General features: G+C 54.1%; 1 protein-coding gene across 2 annotated transcripts in view; it reads left to right on the top strand.

Annotated features, from left to right (window-relative positions):
- Positions 1–204: 204 nt before the first annotated feature.
- OLFM2 (olfactomedin 2) overlaps positions 205–17,974 on the top strand; it is a 59,302-nt gene continuing 41,532 nt past the window's right edge. Inside the window, exon 1 of one of the 2 annotated variants that reach the window (XM_042928363.1) lies at positions 205–300. In XM_042928363.1, coding sequence (XP_042784297.1) covers positions 220–300 — 81 coding nt within the window. In that variant the 5' untranslated portion in view covers positions 205–219. Of the gene's footprint in view, positions 301–16,049; positions 16,185–17,974 lie in introns of those variants that run through there. The other variant, XM_042928361.1, reaches the window with a different exon arrangement.

The following is a 17,974-nucleotide window of genomic DNA, read 5'->3' as shown; positions in this document are numbered from 1 at the left end:
ACGAGCTGGGGGCGGGGCGGGGGGCGGAGCCCGCAACAAAGACTAGGAGCGCGCGAGGGGGGGCGGGGGTGGGGCGGAATCCCGGCCGCCGGCGAGGCGGGGGAGGCGGCGGCGAGGGTCGCCCCGGCCGGGCGGGCGGGGTCGCGCGAGGTGGCGGTCCCCGCGCCCAGGCGCCGCTAGGGCGGGCGGGGGGACGGGACGCCGGGCCGGGGGCGCGTCATGTGGCCGCTCACGGTCCCGCCGCCGCCGCCGCCGCTGCTGCTGCTGCTGCTGCTGCTGTGCTCAGGCCTCGCCGGACAGGTAGGGGCCTGGCGGGCAGGTGCAGGCGCGAGGGGCTCCAGGAGGGGAGAGGGTCCGAGCGGGTCCCGGCAGAAACGCGATTTGGGGGCTCCATAAGCCCCCCCCCCCGGGGCTGAGAGGGGCGGGGGTCGCAGCGGGGGAGGGGCTGGACGTGCACCCCGGCTTGGGGGGAAGAGGGGCTTCACATCCAGCCTCAGGCTGAGATGCCTTGGGGGACAGTGTGACCCCAGCTTCAGGGCTCTCAACCTCTCATTGCCCCGGAGCCCACACCCGCCATCTCACTGGGGCTGAGTGGGGTTGCAAGGGCAACTTCAGGGGGCCTTGGGGTGGTGCTTACCCCACACTTCCCCCGTTACGGCAGGAGGTGCCCGAATTCTGCAGCCACCCCTCCCCACTCCTCACCTGAACCCCCAGTGTGGGGAAGAGGGCGGGACTCACGTGCGAGTGACTGACGGGGACGTGTGTGAGGTGTTGGGGGGCTGCTGGGTAAACGTGTGTCTGTGTCGCGGCTGGGTGTGACTGAGAGTTTGTGGGTTGGGCTGTGCGCGAGTTGGGGGTGTGATGGGAGAGGGTGTTTGTACGTGACGGGGGTCTGTGTGTGACAGCGGGAGGCTGTGGCCGGAGGGTTGATGTGACCGTGGGAGGCTTGGGAGGCTGCCACCCGGAGTTGTGTGTCCGTGTGACTGGTGTATGGGAGCGAGTGAGGACTGTGCTCATCCCGGCGGTATTTGGGCAACTGAGCTGTGTGTGAAGGTCTGTGTGTGTCCCCATGATTCCGTCCATCTGCCTGGGGGTCGTACAAAATGTGCGTGAGCAGGTGTGTGGCCGTGCAAGAATCTGGGGTGACCGTGTGCTATTCTGCGCCTTTGAGTGAATCACTGTAAAAGGGGAGCGAAGGGGCGCCTGGGGGGTTCAGTCGGTTGAGCGTCCGGCTTCGGCTCAGGTGATGATCTCGCGGTCGGTGAGTTCGAGCCCCGCGTCGGGCTCTGTGCTGACGGCTCAGACCCTGGAGCCTGCTTCGGATTCTGTGTCTCCCTCTCTCTCTGCCCCTCCCCTGCTTGCTCTCTGTCTCTCAAAAATAAAAAAAAACATTAAATTTTTTAAAGGGGAGTGAAGAGCAGGGGCTGTGTGTGCAAACGTGTGCATCCATGCGTGCGCGCGCGCGCTGGTGCCTTGTGCACTCCATCCATGCTTTCACAGAAAGAAGCAAGCCTTCCTCTCCATAGTACCCCCATCTCTCCGGCAGGCTTGAGGGGCCTTGCAAAATGGGGGGGGGGTCCCGGTTTTCTTCGGCTATCGGGAAACCTCGTTCCTCCTCCATCTTGGAGGTGGGAGCCCCCTCAGGTTCTCAGATCTGTAGGAGCTCAGAGGGAAGCCGGAGTCTAAAATAACAATGATAATACAGCTAACGTTTATTAAGTGTTTATTATGTGCCGGGCGCTGTTTCAAGCACACAACATGAGCGAAGGCGTTGAACCCTCCTGGCACCTCCTAGAGCACGTTAGTACTGCCTTCGTTTTACAGATGGGGAAACCGAGGCACAGAAGAGTGAAGTCATTATGTCGAGCTCAGATAGCTAGGAGTGGCAGAGCCAGGATTGAACGAAGGCAGTCCGGTTCCTGAGCCCACACATTTACCTTCTTGTTAAATAATTCACTCCATGGGTGTAGACAGCGGCTATGTCGACACTACGAGGTTTTTTTTAGGTAGAAGCTCCGAGGAAAAATAGTGCTGTACCTTCTCTTTCCTGGTCAAGAGAAGGAAGGACTCAGACCCTTATCCCCACCCCAGGGGGCGTTGTGAGGGGTGGAGGCCAGACTCTAAATAGGATCTTCAGACAACTAGGAGAGGTTGTGGGGTCCCAGGGACCCACATCCTGGCTGGGTACGGAAGCGTGCTCAGTGCCTGGCTTCAGTCCGCACACGGTAGATACTCAATTGATATGTCAGCCAGAGAGAAGTAGAGAGAGACCAAAAGAGGCATAAGGGTGAGAGAATGCTGGTTAAAAATGCACCAGGAGTGAAGGTGAATTTGGCTTCCAAGAAGGATCCTGGGGAACCACCACCTCGGGATTCTCCCGCACCCCTGCTAGCCCCTGGGGAACTTTAGATTTCTTGACCTGTCGCCAAGGTCGGCTAGGGGCGCAGGAGAGTGCAGTGAAAGGTGCTGGGGGCGGGGGAGGGGGGGGGTTAAGTTTACAGACCCCAGAATGGGGAGGGACTAACATGGGGATTCTTGGAGGCGGGGCCAAAGGGGGCTGCGTGGGGGCGGGACCAGACTGGGTTAGGAAGGCGGGGCTAAACGGTGGGTGGAGCGGAGCTAGACTGAGGTTATCGGTTGGGGTCGGTGGGGGGGTCTTGCAGCTGGTTGCAGTGCCTCCAGGCGGCCACCATGGGCACTACAGGGTCATATACTGGTCTCTGCCCCTCGCTGCCCACCCAGCCTGGCGCCCCAGAGAAGGAAGGGCCCTGAAGAATGAATGCTCTGTCCCCTCTCCACCTCCCCCACCATTTCTCCCCATAGCCCCCTTCTCAGTCCCTGCTGGGCCCTGGGCTCCATGAATCCAGGCTAGAAATCCTTCATGTGTCCATCCGATCAACAGATATGAGTAAGCACTGGGGATATAGCCATGGACCAAGTTATCAAATCCCTGCCCTCCTGGAGCTGATCTTGTGGCAGGAGAGACAGGCAAGAACTGAACAAATATATAATACAGTGTCAACAATGAAATGAATATGTAAAATGCAACTGGCATGAAGAATAATGCATCGGATGAAGGGGATGAAAGAGTGATGGTGTGGGTGGCTATCTGAGCAGGTGTGGTCCAAGATAGTGTCTCTAAGGAGGCGGGACTTGAGGTGACCCCTGAGGGAGGTGAGAGAGGATGCCTTCTGAGTACCCAGGGGAACAGCATTCAAGGCAGACGGAACAGCAAGTATGAAGGCCCTGATGGGAGAACACCCTGGGATGTTTGAGGAGCAGCAAGGAGGCTGGTGTGTCTGGAGAGGAGTGAGTGGAGGGGAAGGGGCAGGGGGAGGTGGTGGTGGTGGTGATGAGGCCAGGGAAGCCATGAGGGGGCAGACCAAGTGGGAACTTGTGGGCGGTAGACAGTTAAGATTTGACTGTGAGAACAGGAGAATGGCCCCTGTCAGAGGAGCCATCCATCCATCCATCCATCCATCCATCCAGGGTCTGTTCACGTGTTCTGGGTCCGGCCTGTGAATGCTCTGGAGACTACCGGATAGCTTTCCCTGTGAGAAAGAGGCCCACTTCCTAACCCCTGGGAAGTCCTCCCTAAGATCTAGCTATATTCTTGGCCACTGTCTGGGTTTGAAGTCATTTCTTCCCCGGGGTCCCCATAGGATGGGGGGTGGGGAGTAGTTCAGTTTGTACTGCAGACCTCAGGGCTTTCGCACTTGCCATTTCCTCTGCCTGGGACACCGTTCGCTCCCTCTCCTTCTGTTTAAATGACACCTCCTCCGAGAGGCCCACCCTGACCAACCATCTAAAATGACCTTCCCGTGGCCCCTCTCTGATCTGTTACTCCTCTTTTTCTTCATAGCCTGTCACTACCTCTCCACTCATTGTCTGTCTCCCCGTCGAGCGGCAGCTCATCAGGGGCCAGTGGGCTTTGTTGCATCTCCAGTGCCTACAACAGAGCCTGGCACACAGTAGGTGCTCAACAAGTATCTGTTAAAATACAAACTTGAGTGACTGGATGGATGAATGTCCCTCCTCCTCCCACAGGATCTCTTTCTTTCGGAAACAGTGGGACTCTTGTACCAAAGGAGGGGTGAGGGAAAAACTATCCCCTCGGGCCATCCTGTACCCGTTTCAAATCAACCACTGCTCTTGGATCGGAGGCATCAGGAAAACCCATCTTCTTTATCTGTGCCTCAAATTCCACCATTATAGGGCACCACTGTTTGGGGTTAACACGCTGTTCTCCTGGGCTCCTTTAGCAAATGGAAATGTCCGGTGCTCGCTTAGGCAGCACATATACTAGAAAATGTAAATGTCCCAGGTAGAAGGCAGCAAAAGGAGGTCTTGAGGACTCTCAGAAAGTCAGTGAATTGGACATTTTCTTCCTAGGGAAGAATGGGGTCAAGCCTGCGCCCAAGACGAAAGAGCTGGGCTGCCACCTAGTGGTGAAATGAGGTTTGTGCAGAGATTCTGTGTCCCCGTGGCCATGGTGAGGATGTGCAGGCAGATGTCCCGGTGTGTGTAACTGCCCTGGCCAACTGAGGTGTCAGTGCAACTGAGGCACTAGTCTCAGGTGCAGAACTGTAGGGGGTGCCCCCCAAGAAGTCAGAAACCAAGATAAATAATATCTTAAGAAAATAAAAATTGATGTAAAAAAAAAATCTGTGATACAAAAATGTCAAAGTTGTAAATAAACGTGGGAACTAACCCTGCACTTGAAGGACTCACCTCTCACTTGCCTCACTCTGACCCTGGCTCTATAAGAGTTCATCTGGTGTGTGTGTGTCTGTTTCAGAACCACGTCCTTGGCATTGACCAAGCTGGGCATAGGGACATGCGTGTGCCATAGTCACGTCTGTGGGTATGTGTTCACAGTGACTCTTTTCATATGGGCTGACCATGTGCACGTGTATGGATTTCTCATGAGCCTGGCATCAGGTGTGGGCCGTGGCTTTGTGTCCCTGCAATTCAGTGTCAGGGCCTTGGAGGCAGTCACTTGCTGTTTTCACGTATTCGTGCACTCACGTGTTCATTTAGAAAGCGTTCATTTGGAGTCTTCTGTATTTTGAGCCTCACACCGGACACCAAGGTCTGGATGATGGCTTGAGCTCTCATGGGGTGGGATGTAGAAGATTTAGCTTCTCTGAAGCGGAGTCTAGCTGTGCTGGGGAGAAGGGAGTTGTGACAGGGGCAGGAGAACTCGTTCCCGTGTTTCGGGCACTCTTGTCCGAGAACACAGATATGCCTTTGTGCTGAGTGGGAGGCTGGCGTATCACACCACTTCATCCATCCACAGCTCAGCCGCAAACCAACGAGAAGCCAGGAAGAACAGAGACGAGTGAGAACAGATTCCATGGAGTCTGTGTGCAGAAGCTTATTTGTGTTGCTTCTGGGAGCCCCCGGAGGCTCTCGGTGCCTGTTGACTCCTACTTTACACGTAGTTCTAGCAAACCCGGCCAGCTCGCATCGAAGCCCTGCTTAGCAGACGAGGAGACAGGGAGTCACAGCGTGAGAAGAAAGAAACCAAAAGGCAAAGACAGTTGAAGCCATTGAAAGAAATGGCAAATAGCCCCTCGCCTTTTGGGCCCTGAAAAAGTTCTGGTTGTTCCCAAGAAAAATACATGATAAACCCGATTCTTTCTCTTCCTAATTTCTATATTAATTCCCATGCGAAAGACACCAGGCGAGCCACTGGGCATGTGGAAGGGTGTGACACAGCCGACTGTGGGGTAGCTCTCAGGATTAAGGAAGTGTGTGTGTGTGTGTGTGTGTGTGTGTGTGTGTGTGTTTAGTTTTTTTTAAATTATGGCAAAATACACAGAACATAAAATTTACCGTCTAAGCCATTTTTATGTTACTTTAAAAAAAAATTTTTTAGCTTATTTATTTATTTTGAGAGAGAGAGAGAGAGAGAGAGAGAGAGAGCATGAGTGGGGGAGGGGCAGAGAGAGAGGGAGAGAACGAATCCCAAGCAGCCTCCATGCTGTCAGTGCGAGGCCTGCTGTGGGCCCCGATTTCGTGAACCCACGATCCATGACTCAAGCCAAAAATCAAGAGCCGGATGGATGCCTGAGCGACTGAGCCACCCAGGCGCCCCTCCGCCATTTTTAACGTTAGGTCCGTTCACATGGTTGTGCGACCGTCCCCACCGTCAGTCTCCAGAACTCTTTTCATCTCGCAAGACTGAAATTCTCCGTCTTAAACAACTCCTCATTCCCCCCTCCTCCAGCCCCTGTGAACCCCCTTCTGCTTCCCGTCTCTATGAATTTGATGACGCTAGGTGCTTCATGTAAGTGGAACCAGGAGATATTTGTCTTTTTGAGAATGGCTTATTTCACTCGTGTCAGACCTCCCTCCTTTTTTAAGGCTGAATGCTGTTCCACTGCATGGATTTACCACATTTGGTCTTTCCGATTGTCCTTCCATAGACATTTGGATTGCTGTTGTGCATAGTGCTGCTGTGAGCGTCGGGTGCAAATATTTCTTTGAGACCTTGCTTCTAACTCTCGGGTGTGTACCCAGAGGTGGGATTGCTGGGTCATATGATAATAACATGTTTACTTTTCTGAGGAGCGAAAAGTTTCCCACAGCGGCTGTGCCATTTTAAATACCCACCAACAGTGCACGAGGGTTCCGGTCTGTCCACTTCCTTGCCAACGTTGTCGTCCCCACTTGACTTTTTGACTTCAGCCCATCTTGATGGGCTGTGATGTGATCTCTCGTTTTGGCTTTGATTTCCATTTCGTGAAGAGTTAGTGGGGCGCCTGGGTGGCTCAGTCGGTTGACGGTCCATCTTCGGCTCAGGTCACGATCCCACGGTTCGTGGGTTCGGGCCCCGCGTCGGGCTCTGTGCTGACAGCTCAGAGCCTGGAGCCTGCTTCGGATTCTGTGTCTCCCTTTCTCTCTCTCCGTCCTTCCCCTGCTCACAATCTGTCTCTACCTCTCAAATATAAAATGAACATTAAAAAAATTTTTTTAAAGAGTTAGTGATGTTGGGCTTTTTCTTATGTGTTTATTTTTGTTTGTATAGCTTCCATTTGTCCATTTTTTATTAAAAACTTTTTTTTTATACTTGGGAGAGAGAGCAGGGGTGGAGCAGAGAAAGAGAGGGAGACAGAGGGCCTGAAGCAGGCTCTGGGCTGAGAGCAGAGAGCCCGATGCAGGGCTCGAACTCAGGAACTTTGAGATCATGACCCGAGCCGAAGTCAGAGCTCAACTGCTCCACTGACTGAGTCACCCAGGGACCCCTCCTTTGCCCATTTTTGAAACCAGGTTGTTTGTTTTTCTTTTGGTTCAGTAAAAGGTTTTAAAGCCAGGAATGAGACGGGGCTGGATTTGTGTGAGGGCCAGAGCCTCTGGCTATAACGCGGAAAACACTGGAGCGGGAGAGTAAAGGCATGAAGACAGGATCACCTCAGGAGCCGACAGGGCCTGAAGCCCACTGGTGGCAGCCAGAGGCCGAATGGAACCAACACTTGGGGAATGTTGTGCCTCTCGCTGTCTGGGGTCTGAGGTCCTTGACAGGGACAGACGTCTCCTTCCCAGCCACCTCCTGGAGAATTCTGAACCAGGCAGGAAAGCAGAGATGACGGGAAGGGTGTGGGGCTCTGAGTTTTCCAAGGAGAAGGGGAGACATGTTGCAACACCATTTCCAAACACTTGTCACCAGACCCAACGCTGAAGGCAGGCACGGGCTAGAAGATGAACACTGTTTGTGTTCTGAGGCATGCAAAGCCGTGTATGTGTGGACGTGAATTCGTGCCTTTCTCAAGGGTGCCTGAGTACCGGGGGGGCCAGGATGGCCTCGACAGAGGGCACGTGGCTGACTGCAAAGCACGCTTAGTTTTGCTTGGTTTGCGTTACTTGCTCTTCTACCGGAACGTTCTATCATGTTTACCTGCTGCACCTCAAACAGGGATGGAACTTATGTTTTCATACTTGATACCTGAATTCATATATTTGAGTACGTTTTCTTTTCTTTTTTTTTTTTTAAGCTTATTTATTTTGAGAGAGACAGAGACAGCGTGAGTGGGGGAGGGGGAGAGGGCGGGAGAGAGAGAGAATCCCAAGCAGGCTCCACGCTGCCAGCACAGAGTCCAGATGCGGGGCTCGAACTCACGAACCATGAGACCATGATGTGAGCCGAAGCCGGTCACTTCACCTACTGAGCCACCCAGGCGCCCCGGCCAGCTTTATAACCTGAAGGCATGGAATATGTAGTTTTGGGGGCCCGGCTTCTTTTGCTTAACATTATGTTTGTAAGATTCCACATATTACTGTTTTGTTTTCGTTGCCTGTTTTCATCACTTGATGACATTCTATTATGTGACTCTCCCGTGATAGATTCGTTGTACTGTTTCTGGGCATTTGGGCTGGCGAAGTTTCTGGCTGACAGGAAAGGTGTGGCTATAAATATTCTGACGCTGTCTTCGGTGAATGCTCATTCGCATTTCCGTTGGGTATTAGTAAATACTGATTGACGCATTGAGTCGTCGCAGGGCTGGGTGTCTCCAAGCCTGTGGTCACACTTTTGTTGACCGAACAAGATGCCGCCTAGTTTTATGTATGTTTCTGTTTAAAAAACACCTTGTTTCTTTCTTTTTTTAAAAAATTTTTTTAACGTTTTTTATTTATTTTTAAGACAGAGAGAGACAGAGCATGAACGGGGGAGGGGCAGAGAGAGAGGGAGACACAGAATCGGAAGCAGGCTCCAGGCTCTGAGCCGTCAGCCCAGAGCCCGACACGGGGCTCGAACTCACAGACTGCGAGATGGTGACCTGAGTTGAAGTCGGACACCCAACCCACTGAGCCACCCAGGCGCCCCACACCTTGTTTCTTATATATTGTTGATTCATTACGTCTGACTTAGGCTCCGGTCACGGGAGCCTCTGGTCATGATTCGTGAGTTCGGGCCCCACATCAGGCTCTGCGCTGAGAGTGCAGAGCCTGCTTGGGATTTTCTCTCCCTCTCTTTCTCTCTCTCTCTCTCTCTCTGCCCTTCCCTGCTTGTGTGCATTCTCTCTCTCAAAAATAAATATATACACTTTTTTTTTTTAAACAGAGCTAAAACAAGAAGGCAGAGTATGGTCGTATTGGACTTCATTTGGGAACCTGTGTGTTGCTGACTCCATTTTTGCTGCTGTGTGCATGTCCATGAATGACCACCAAAGCCCCAGGAGTATCAATGTGGGGGTTACAAATAAGTTGTCATGAGTTGGTGAGTTTGCCAATATGGAATCTGCAAACGATGAGTCTCAACTGTATACACTTAGGAGAAGAATTGCTGAGTTGTAGGAATGTGTGTGTGTGTGTGTGTGTGTGTGTGTCCAGATTTTGTATCCGTGTCTGTATCTATCCATCCATATCTTATATAAATTAAAACTAAGATATGAGTGGGGCGCCTGGCTGGCTCAGTCAATAGAGCATGTGACTCTTGATCTCGGGGTTGTGGGTTTGAGCCCATGTTGGGTGTACAGATTACTTTAAAAACTCTTTAAAAGAATGGGGCACCTGGGTGGCTCAGTGGGTTAAGCATCTGACTCTTGGTTTCAGCTCAGGTCCTGATCTCATGGTTCATGGGTTTGAGCCCCACGTCGGGCTCTGTGCAGACAGCTCAGAGCCTGGAGCCTGCTTTGGATTCTGGTCTCCCTCTCTCTCTGCCCCTCTCTGCCCCTCCCCCACTCACGCTCATCTCTCTTTCAAAAATGAATAAAGATTCAAAAAATCTTTAAAAAAATTAAGATGAGTTTTCTGTTTTATATAAGGATTGCAAATATCTTCTCCTACTCTGTGGCTTGTTTTTTCATTCTCTTAATGGAGTTTTGATCAATGGGCTTTCTCAACTTTTAATGTTATTTTATTTTAGAGAGAGAGAGAGAGAGGGAGAGAACGTGCGAGTGGGGGAGGGACAGAGGGAGAGAATCCCAAGCAGGCTCCACGTTCAATGCCAACCGGATATGGGGCAATCCCATGACCCTGGGATCACGACTCAAGCCAAAATCAAGAATTGGACGCCACCCAGGTGCCCCAGAATTTCTTAATTCTAATGTAGTCCAAATCATATTTCCCCCCTTTAAAGTTAGTGATTGCTAGTGTCCTGTTTTAGAAATCTTTGCCTACCCTCAGAGTAATGAAGATATTCTTCTATATTTTCTTCTAAAAGATTTTGTGTTTACCTTTCACATTTAGATGTACAATCTATACGGAATTGATTTTTGCACAGGATGTGAGGTAGGGATCAGCATTTATTCTTTCCCCTGTGAATACACCCAGTTGACTGTGTACCATGTAAACTCTGGAGCTCGACTGTCTCGTATAGTATCCTGGGGGCCTTTGGGAAATTATCTTAGCATCTCAGTGCCTCTGTTTCCTCATTTTAAAAATGGGAATTATAATCCTATCTAGTCTTGTAATCCTGTCTACTTCTACTCAGTGATAGTCTGAGGGCTAAGTGAGTTATTACATGTAAATTCCTGCAAATGATACCTAGTACACGATAAGTACTCAACAAGCCTTAGCAACTACTGTTATTGTTTCTGACCATTGTGAACTCTTCTCCTCCTGAGAATCTTCAGGTGAAGGGAAAAAACATTTCTTTCTGTAGCTCCTGGTCCTGGTGCATTCACCTTGCTCTAATGGAATACCATGGACTGAGAGTCTTATAAACCACAGACATTTATTTCTCACAGTTCTGAAGGCTGGAAGTTCAAGATCAAAGTGTTGGCAGATTTGATGTCTTCTCGTTCTGTCTTTACACGGTGGGAGGGAGAGAGAGCTCTCTGAGTCTCTTCTATAAGGACACCAATCCATTCATGGGGGCCCCACCTCATGACCTAATCATCTCCCAAAGGCCCTTCTCCAAATACTGTCACATTGGGGGTTAGGTTTCAACATAGGACTTTGGGGGCGGGGGACATAAATATTCAACCTGTAGCACTCTCCAACACAGTGCTTAGAGTGAGAATGATGATGGAGAAGAAGGGATACTTTCTGGAGATATTTCTGCATCAAGATCAGGGGGCATTGGTGCTGGTTTGGATGGAGTAGGGAAGGAGAAGGAAGGGTAATGGGAGCACAGACTATAGTTTTGGGTTGTGTTAATATTTATTTGTTAATTTTTTTAATGTTTATTTGTTTTTGAAGGAAAAAGAGACAGAGTGTGAGTGGGGGAGGGGCAGAGAGAGACAGAGACAGAGAATCCGAAGCAGGCTCCAGGCTCCGAGCTGTCAGCACAGGGTCCGGCGCAGGGCTTGAACCCACAAACTGTGAGATCATGACCTGAGCCGAAGTCGGACGCTTAACCAACTGAGCCACTCAGGCGCCTCGATAGTTTCTAACTGTGGATCTATTTGGGCCAGGACCAGGGTGAGGCAAGCAAGGAAACTGGGGCACAAAATTTAAGGACTCATTCTGACATCAGCACAACTGTAGGGCACCTCAGGGAGAGGGCTTGCAGGGGAAATTTAAGAATGCCCTCTTAACAGTTTACATGCCATGAAATCTACCTGTTTCAGTGTGCAATTCAGCGACTTTTTAGTAAATGTGTGGAGTTGTGCAAACGTCACCCCAAGCCAGTTTTAGGACATTTCCATCACCCCTAAAAGATCCCTCATGCCCATTTGCAGTCCATCCCCCCCCCGCCCCCCGTTCCAGACAGTCACTACTCTAATTTCTGCCTCTGTTGATTTGCCTTTTCTGGACGGTGTGTGTAGATGGAACCATAGAAAACATGGCTTTTTGTATCTGGTTTCTTTCACTTAGCAATATTTTCTTTTTAATTTATTTTAATTAATTAATTAATTTTTTTAGGGAGAGAGAGACAGTGCTTGCACTCATGAGCGGGGAGGGACAGAGGGAGAGAGAGAATCTCAAGCAGGCTCCATGCTCAGCACGGCGCCCGATGGGGGGAGCTCGTTCTCACAACCGTGAGATCATGACCTGAACTGAAATCAAGATTGGATGCTTAGCTGGCTGAGCCACCCAGGTGCCCCAGCAAAATATTTTTGAGGCTCATCCACGCTGTAGTGTATATCTGTAGTTTGTTCCTTTTTATTGCTGAGTAACATTCCCTTGTATGGACGTACCACAATTTTTTAATCCATTCGCTAGTTGATGGGCATTTGGATAGCTTCGTTCACGATGGAAAATACTCGCACGAATATTCACATACAAGTCTTTCCATGGACGTATGCCCTTATTTCTCTCGGGCAGATGGAATTGTTGGGTCTTATGGTAAGCTTCTGTTTAATGTGTTAAGAAACCACTAAATCGTTTCTCAAAGTGGTTGTAACATTTTATATTCCCACTAGCAATAGGTTCCCATTTCTCCACATCATCACCAGCACTGCCTGTCTTTCTGATTGAGTTTGCGCTGGTGGGTGTCATGTGCTGTTAGTTTTATGAGAGACAAATGGAAATGTCCACGAAGCTGATGGGCAGAGGGGTCTGAACTCCAGTTGGAGTTCTATACCTTTGGGAGCCTCAGCCACGGGTTCATTTAGTCAGTCAATCAACAACATTTTTTTGAGCACCTGCTATACACGTGCCAAGCACGATTCTAAGCCCTGGGGTTTCGTTGTGAAAAATACAGGCACGCAGGTGCCCTTGTGAAGTTGAAAGTCTTATGGACAAGACCGATCATAACAAATAAAAGTAACCTCCCACGTTGATCATTGCTGTTCAAGAAAATAGAGCAGAGTAAGGGACAGAGAGTGGTGTGGACTCATATCATCAATGAGGTGGCCAGGGACGGTCTTTTCAGAGTGGCCGTGTCACTCAGAGTTCAGTGAGGGAAACGAAGCACTCTAGGTGTTTTCAAAAGAGGAAATTCAACACAGGGAATTGGTTAGATGGAAGAGTTGAGAAGCCGAACTGATGGGATGATCAGGGAATCCAGCAATAAGCCACAGCACAAGGCTGCTTAAGGGACCCGATAAATGGGTGTTGTGGTGAGGAAGGAGCTCTTGTGTGGTTGTGGGACCATGGAGGGGGTGTGGCCACTGTAAGAACACACCACAACCCCAAGCAGAAAGAGAGGGGAGAAATACCTTGGCCTCTCCCCTCCTCCCTCCCCTCCAGTCTCCTTTCAGTGCCTCCCTTTGGGTGAACCTAACAGGAAACCAGTGTGCAAGGGAACCTGGGAAATGTAGTTCTCTGGAGAAAGGTAGGGCATGGCTCTGACCCACAGAATAAAGCAGAGATATAAATGAAGTAAAGAGGCAGCTATATGCGTATCTGTGGTAATAACGTTCTGGGTAAAGTAGATAGCAAGCAGGGCACAGCAGGTACAAAGGTCCTGAGGTGGGAGTATGCCAGATAGAACCAAGACTTTGCGAATGGGGGTGATGATCCAGGCCCAGTATACAGCATGAGAGGAGTGGGGACCCAGGACAAGACCCCGTGAGTTGCAGACATTTAGGGAGAAGGCAGGAGACAGAGAGGTGGGGGCAGAACTAGGAAATAATAAAGTGTCTCCGAAATCAAAAGAGAAATTACTTTTAAGAAAGAGGGAATGATCCGTGAAGACTAACCTGTGAGACTAAATGAGGCTGTGGGACTGGCAAATCGGAAGGCCGCCGCTGCCTTCAGTGAAAGGAGTTTGGAAACATTCAGGAGGTAGGAGGTGAGGGAGTGGAGGCAGCAGATGCAGATTGGAGTGTAGACCACTCCCTGGAGAAGCTTGACAGGAAGGAGCTAGGGTAGTTTCCCACAATACCCATGGTGAGAGAGTGAGAGGGTATCAGTGGGTTCCAAATCCTCTAAGCTGGGAGACCTTGGAGCCCAGTGGTTTTGGAGTCTGAAATCAGACAGACCTGGGCTCAAACTCTGGGCCCCCTATTTACCTGCTGGGTCACCTTGAGCCGGTCCCCTCTCCTCTCTAAGCCCAATTTCCTCACCTGCAAATAGGGAGGTTGCAGCCGGTGCTCAGCCAGCACATTTGCAAAGCGTTCAGCACTTGTAAATGTGAGCTGCAGTACAAGGAGGCAAGGACACATCTCATTTTTTAGAGCTTATCATCAGTCGCAAATAATAACAATGGCAGCGACTGCTTATGAAACACCATGTCCCAGACACCCCGCAAAGTACTTTACAAGCCTGTCTTCCCCCTCCGGACCCCACTTTCCTGCAGCTGGCTCTCCTCCAACCACACTGGCCTGTTCCTTGAATACTTGTGTTCCTGCCCCAGGGCCTTTGCACTTGCTGTTCTTGTCTGGCACTTTTCCCTCAGATATCCCAACGGCTCCCTCCCTCACCTTCTTCAAGTCTCTGCCCAAGTGTCACTCCCCAACCCTCCTGGCTAAAGTTTACTCTCCTACTTGGTCTGGATGCCCCTTCCTCCCCATAGCCTATATATTTTACTTTCCCCTCTCCTATCTCTTGTCGGTCTCACCCCACGTAACGTTCAGCAGCTCCACAAAGACGGGCATTTTTTATCTGTTGTTCACAGTGCCTTGCACATAGTAGATGTTCAATAAATCTTTCAGTTGACTCTCAGGACACCCTAGCCCTTTACCACCACCCACATTGCAGGTGAGGAAACTGAGGCGGAGAGGTCTTTGCTGGAGGTCACAGAGGGTCAGCACCTGCCTCTCCGTGTTAAGCTCAGAAAGAAGGGCAGTTCAAGCCCCCTACCCCCTTGTTCGGCGCTTGTCCCTCGGCGAGCCCTCGGCGAGCGGCCACGGCCGGGAAAGGCCTGAGTCATCGCCGCCTCCAGACGGCGGCGGCCGCGGGCTGCGGGCGACGGCGGCGGTGGCGGTGGCGGCGGCGGCGGTGGCGGCCGGGGCGGCGGCGCGAGGTGATGCGGGGACGCCGGGAGGGGGCGTGAGCGCAGGGAAAACAGAGGAAATTAAAACCCGCCGGGCGCTCCTCGCGGCCGCCTCGCCACCCCCGCGGCAGGCTGGTGCGTGGGCGGGTGGGGGCGGCTCTGCACTCCCCCGCCGCGGAGGGGGCGCACCCCCGAGCCCCGGGGCCGCGAGGCAGGTGCGAAGGCTCAGTTCCCCGCCCCCACCCGAGTTCAAGTTGCGAGCGGAGAGACCCGCCGGGGACTCGCCTGCACGGCGCCGGCTCCTCGCTCTCAGCCGCCCCGGGTTACGATGACGCCCCTCGGCGCGGTGGCAAATCCTCCCGCCGCCGGGGTGACCCCCACCCCCGCCACCACTGCCGCACCTCCATCCCAGCATTCGCGTCTACCGGCTCCGGACCCGCCACTCTGGGCGTCCCCGGTCCCGAAAGCCCCGAGGGGTCCCCAGAGTGGTGCCGGGGGAGCCCCTTCCCCTGGAGCGAGGAGACCCTGGGCTGCCCGTTCACGGTCGCGCCCTAGTCTCGCCCCCGCGGGCCCCCGACGCCTGCACTCCCGGGTCCCGGCGAGCCGGGGTCGGCGTCCTCACCGTAGGAGGGTGGGGACTTGTGACTCGGGCCCCCTGCCAGCCTCTGGGGGGGCCGCTGGTGGGGGCCGCGCGCTGAGCCCCGGAGGGGTGCGTGGGGGCCGAGGGCTCGGAAAGGGGCGGTGCGCCGAGGGTGGCCCCGGAGTGCCTCGGGGGGCGGCTGGGGGGGGGTGGGGGGCGGGAACACCGCTGGGGGGCGGGGCTGGGAATGCCGCGGCGGTGGGGGTGGGGCAGGTGGGGAACGCCGCCGCGGGGGGCCCCCTCCCGCCGCGGGGCGGGAAGGGGGGGCGGGGGCGGTCCCGGCGGGGCGGCGGCGCGGCCTGGGCAGGGCGGGGGCGGGGGGGGAAAGTCTGGGCGCCCCCCGCCCCCGCCGGGCTCCGGGCAGGAGCCGTGACGTCACGGCGGCTGGAAGTGCCCGGCGCGGAGGCGCGGGAGGGGGTGGGGATGGGGGGGGGGTGGCCGAGCCGGCGCTTTATAAGCGGAGCCCGCCAGGCGCGCGGAGCCGCAGCCCGCGTCCCCGAGCCCCCCGGCCGGCCCGGGCCCCGGCCCCCCAGCTCGCGCTCGCGCCTCCGGGGCGGCTGGGCGGCGAGGGACGGAGCGCCAGGCGGCGGGCCGGAGAAGGGACGCGCGGCGGGCGGCCGCGGGGCATGAGGCGGGGGCGCGATGTCGGTGCCGCTGCTCAAGATCGGGGCCGTGCTGAGCACCATGGCCATGGTCACCAACTGGATGTCGCAGACGCTGCCCTCGCTCGTGGGGCTCAACGGCACCGTGTCCCGCGCGGGCGCCTCCGAGAAAATCGTGAGTGGCCGCCGCGCGGGGGGCGCTCCCGGGGGGGCGTGGTGCCCGCGCCGCCGCCGCCGCCGCCGCCGCCGCCGCCGCAGCCCCCGGGGGCCCTCGCCCCCCCCCCCCAGCTTCCCTGCGCGCCCGGCCGGGGGCGCCCTCCCAGGGGCTGGGGGCGGGACGCGGAGAAGCCCCGGGACCCCCAGCCGCCTCCGCGCCGCTTGTTCTTGTTATTATTATGATCGCTTCCCATTTTCAGTGAGCAGTGTCCGAGCGCCAACGGTATACCGGGCTCGCTCGGCCCGGGGCGGAGGCGGCGAGGGCTGCGGAACCGAGCCGGGTCCGGCTGAGTGGGGCGGAGCGGGAGCGGAGATTCCGGGGGCCCGGGAGGGACCTTGCCTCTGAATGCGGGAGCCGCGGGCTCTCCGGGTGTCTCCACCTTCCGGATCTCTGCCTGTCTGTGCATCTCTGAGTCGTCCCGTCTCCCTCTCTTTTTCTGTCTCTCTGTCCATTCTTTTCCCTCTGGTTTGCCTCTCTCTGTCTCTCCCTGTCTGTGTCTATCTCTGTTGCGCTGTCTCTGACTTTGTACCTATCTCTTTTTTTTTTTTTCTTTTTCTCTCCCCCCCCCCCCCCGCATCTCCTTTCTGGTTACCTGCTTCACCATGTGCTGAATATTTATCCCCAGAACTCGCACTCTCTAGGAGGCAGATGGGTCTCAGACTTTGGGGGCCGGAGCGAAGGCTGACAGTGCCCCCAGAAGCACGGGACGGCCCCTTCCCTCATCCCATTCTGTCTTCCTCTATCCCCTTCATCCTCCAGCTTCCCTGGCCACAGAGCTTTTGGGAGGGGTGGGTGGCAAGGGGACTCCATTGTGATCACTCCCGGTGTTCCTGGTGACCTGGGGAGAGGGGTCAGCCTCCACTACAAACTTCCCTCAGTCTCGTCCAGACTTGGTCCTCCCCTCCCATCTCTTCCCCTCTTCAGTCTGTTTGCGGGACCCCTCCCAGTAGGTGGGACTGGGATGCATGGAGCTCCCTCTCCTGCTCACTGTTTCCTTAACTTCGCCAGCTCCCCCATTCAGCCCCCAGTGGCCTCCACACCACGTCCTTCTTTCCCCTTGCTGAAAAGAAAAGAAGTCTTTGCTCCCAAGGGTTGAAGCCAAGTGGAGACGGGGGTGCCGTGCGCTATGCCCAGGCTGTGCCCAGCTCCTGGGGGGGGGGGGGGAAGGTGCAGTGGCACCGGGCTTGGCACCGGTGAGGGCTTTCAGTCCAAATCCTCGGAACTGAAGCCAGCGTGTGAAAGTGTCTTTCTGCGTGTGTCTCACATCGAGGGATATTATGCGAGTATATCCTGGAGCATCTTATCCAGGCCTGAGTTTTGGTGTGTGAACAGTGCTGTGTGCGAATTGAGGGAGAAAGTTTATGAGCTTTGCCAGCGTGAAGGTCCATGCGGATCTTCCTGTGTGTGTGGAGGTGTGTCCCAGAATGCGTGTGAGTGTGTCCCTGAGTGAGTGCGTCTGGGTGTGGATGTGCCTAAGTGTGTGTCTGCAGTCTGCGTCCCAGACTCTGGGTTGCGTGTGCCCATGCGAGTTTGGACACGTGAGTCTGTGACAGCTTTCTTGCTCTTGCCTTCTGAGGGGGAAGAGAGATGGTGTCTCATTGAAATCAGAAGCCAGATTCCCCTCCTCCACCCTCAGAGAACGTGAGTCTGTGTGAACGTGTGCGTGTAACATGGGCAGCATCCGGTGTGTGGGGAATGTGTGCGTAAGTGTGGAAGACTATGTCTCTAAGTTACGATTTGTGTATTGC

Source organism: Panthera leo, chromosome A2 (assembly GCF_018350215.1).
Source record: "Panthera leo isolate Ple1 chromosome A2, P.leo_Ple1_pat1.1, whole genome shotgun sequence".
NCBI classification, from domain to species: domain Eukaryota; kingdom Metazoa; phylum Chordata; class Mammalia; order Carnivora; family Felidae; genus Panthera; species Panthera leo.
The sequence above is the reverse complement of the archived record's forward strand: the minus strand, read 5'-3'. Positions and strand labels throughout refer to the sequence as shown.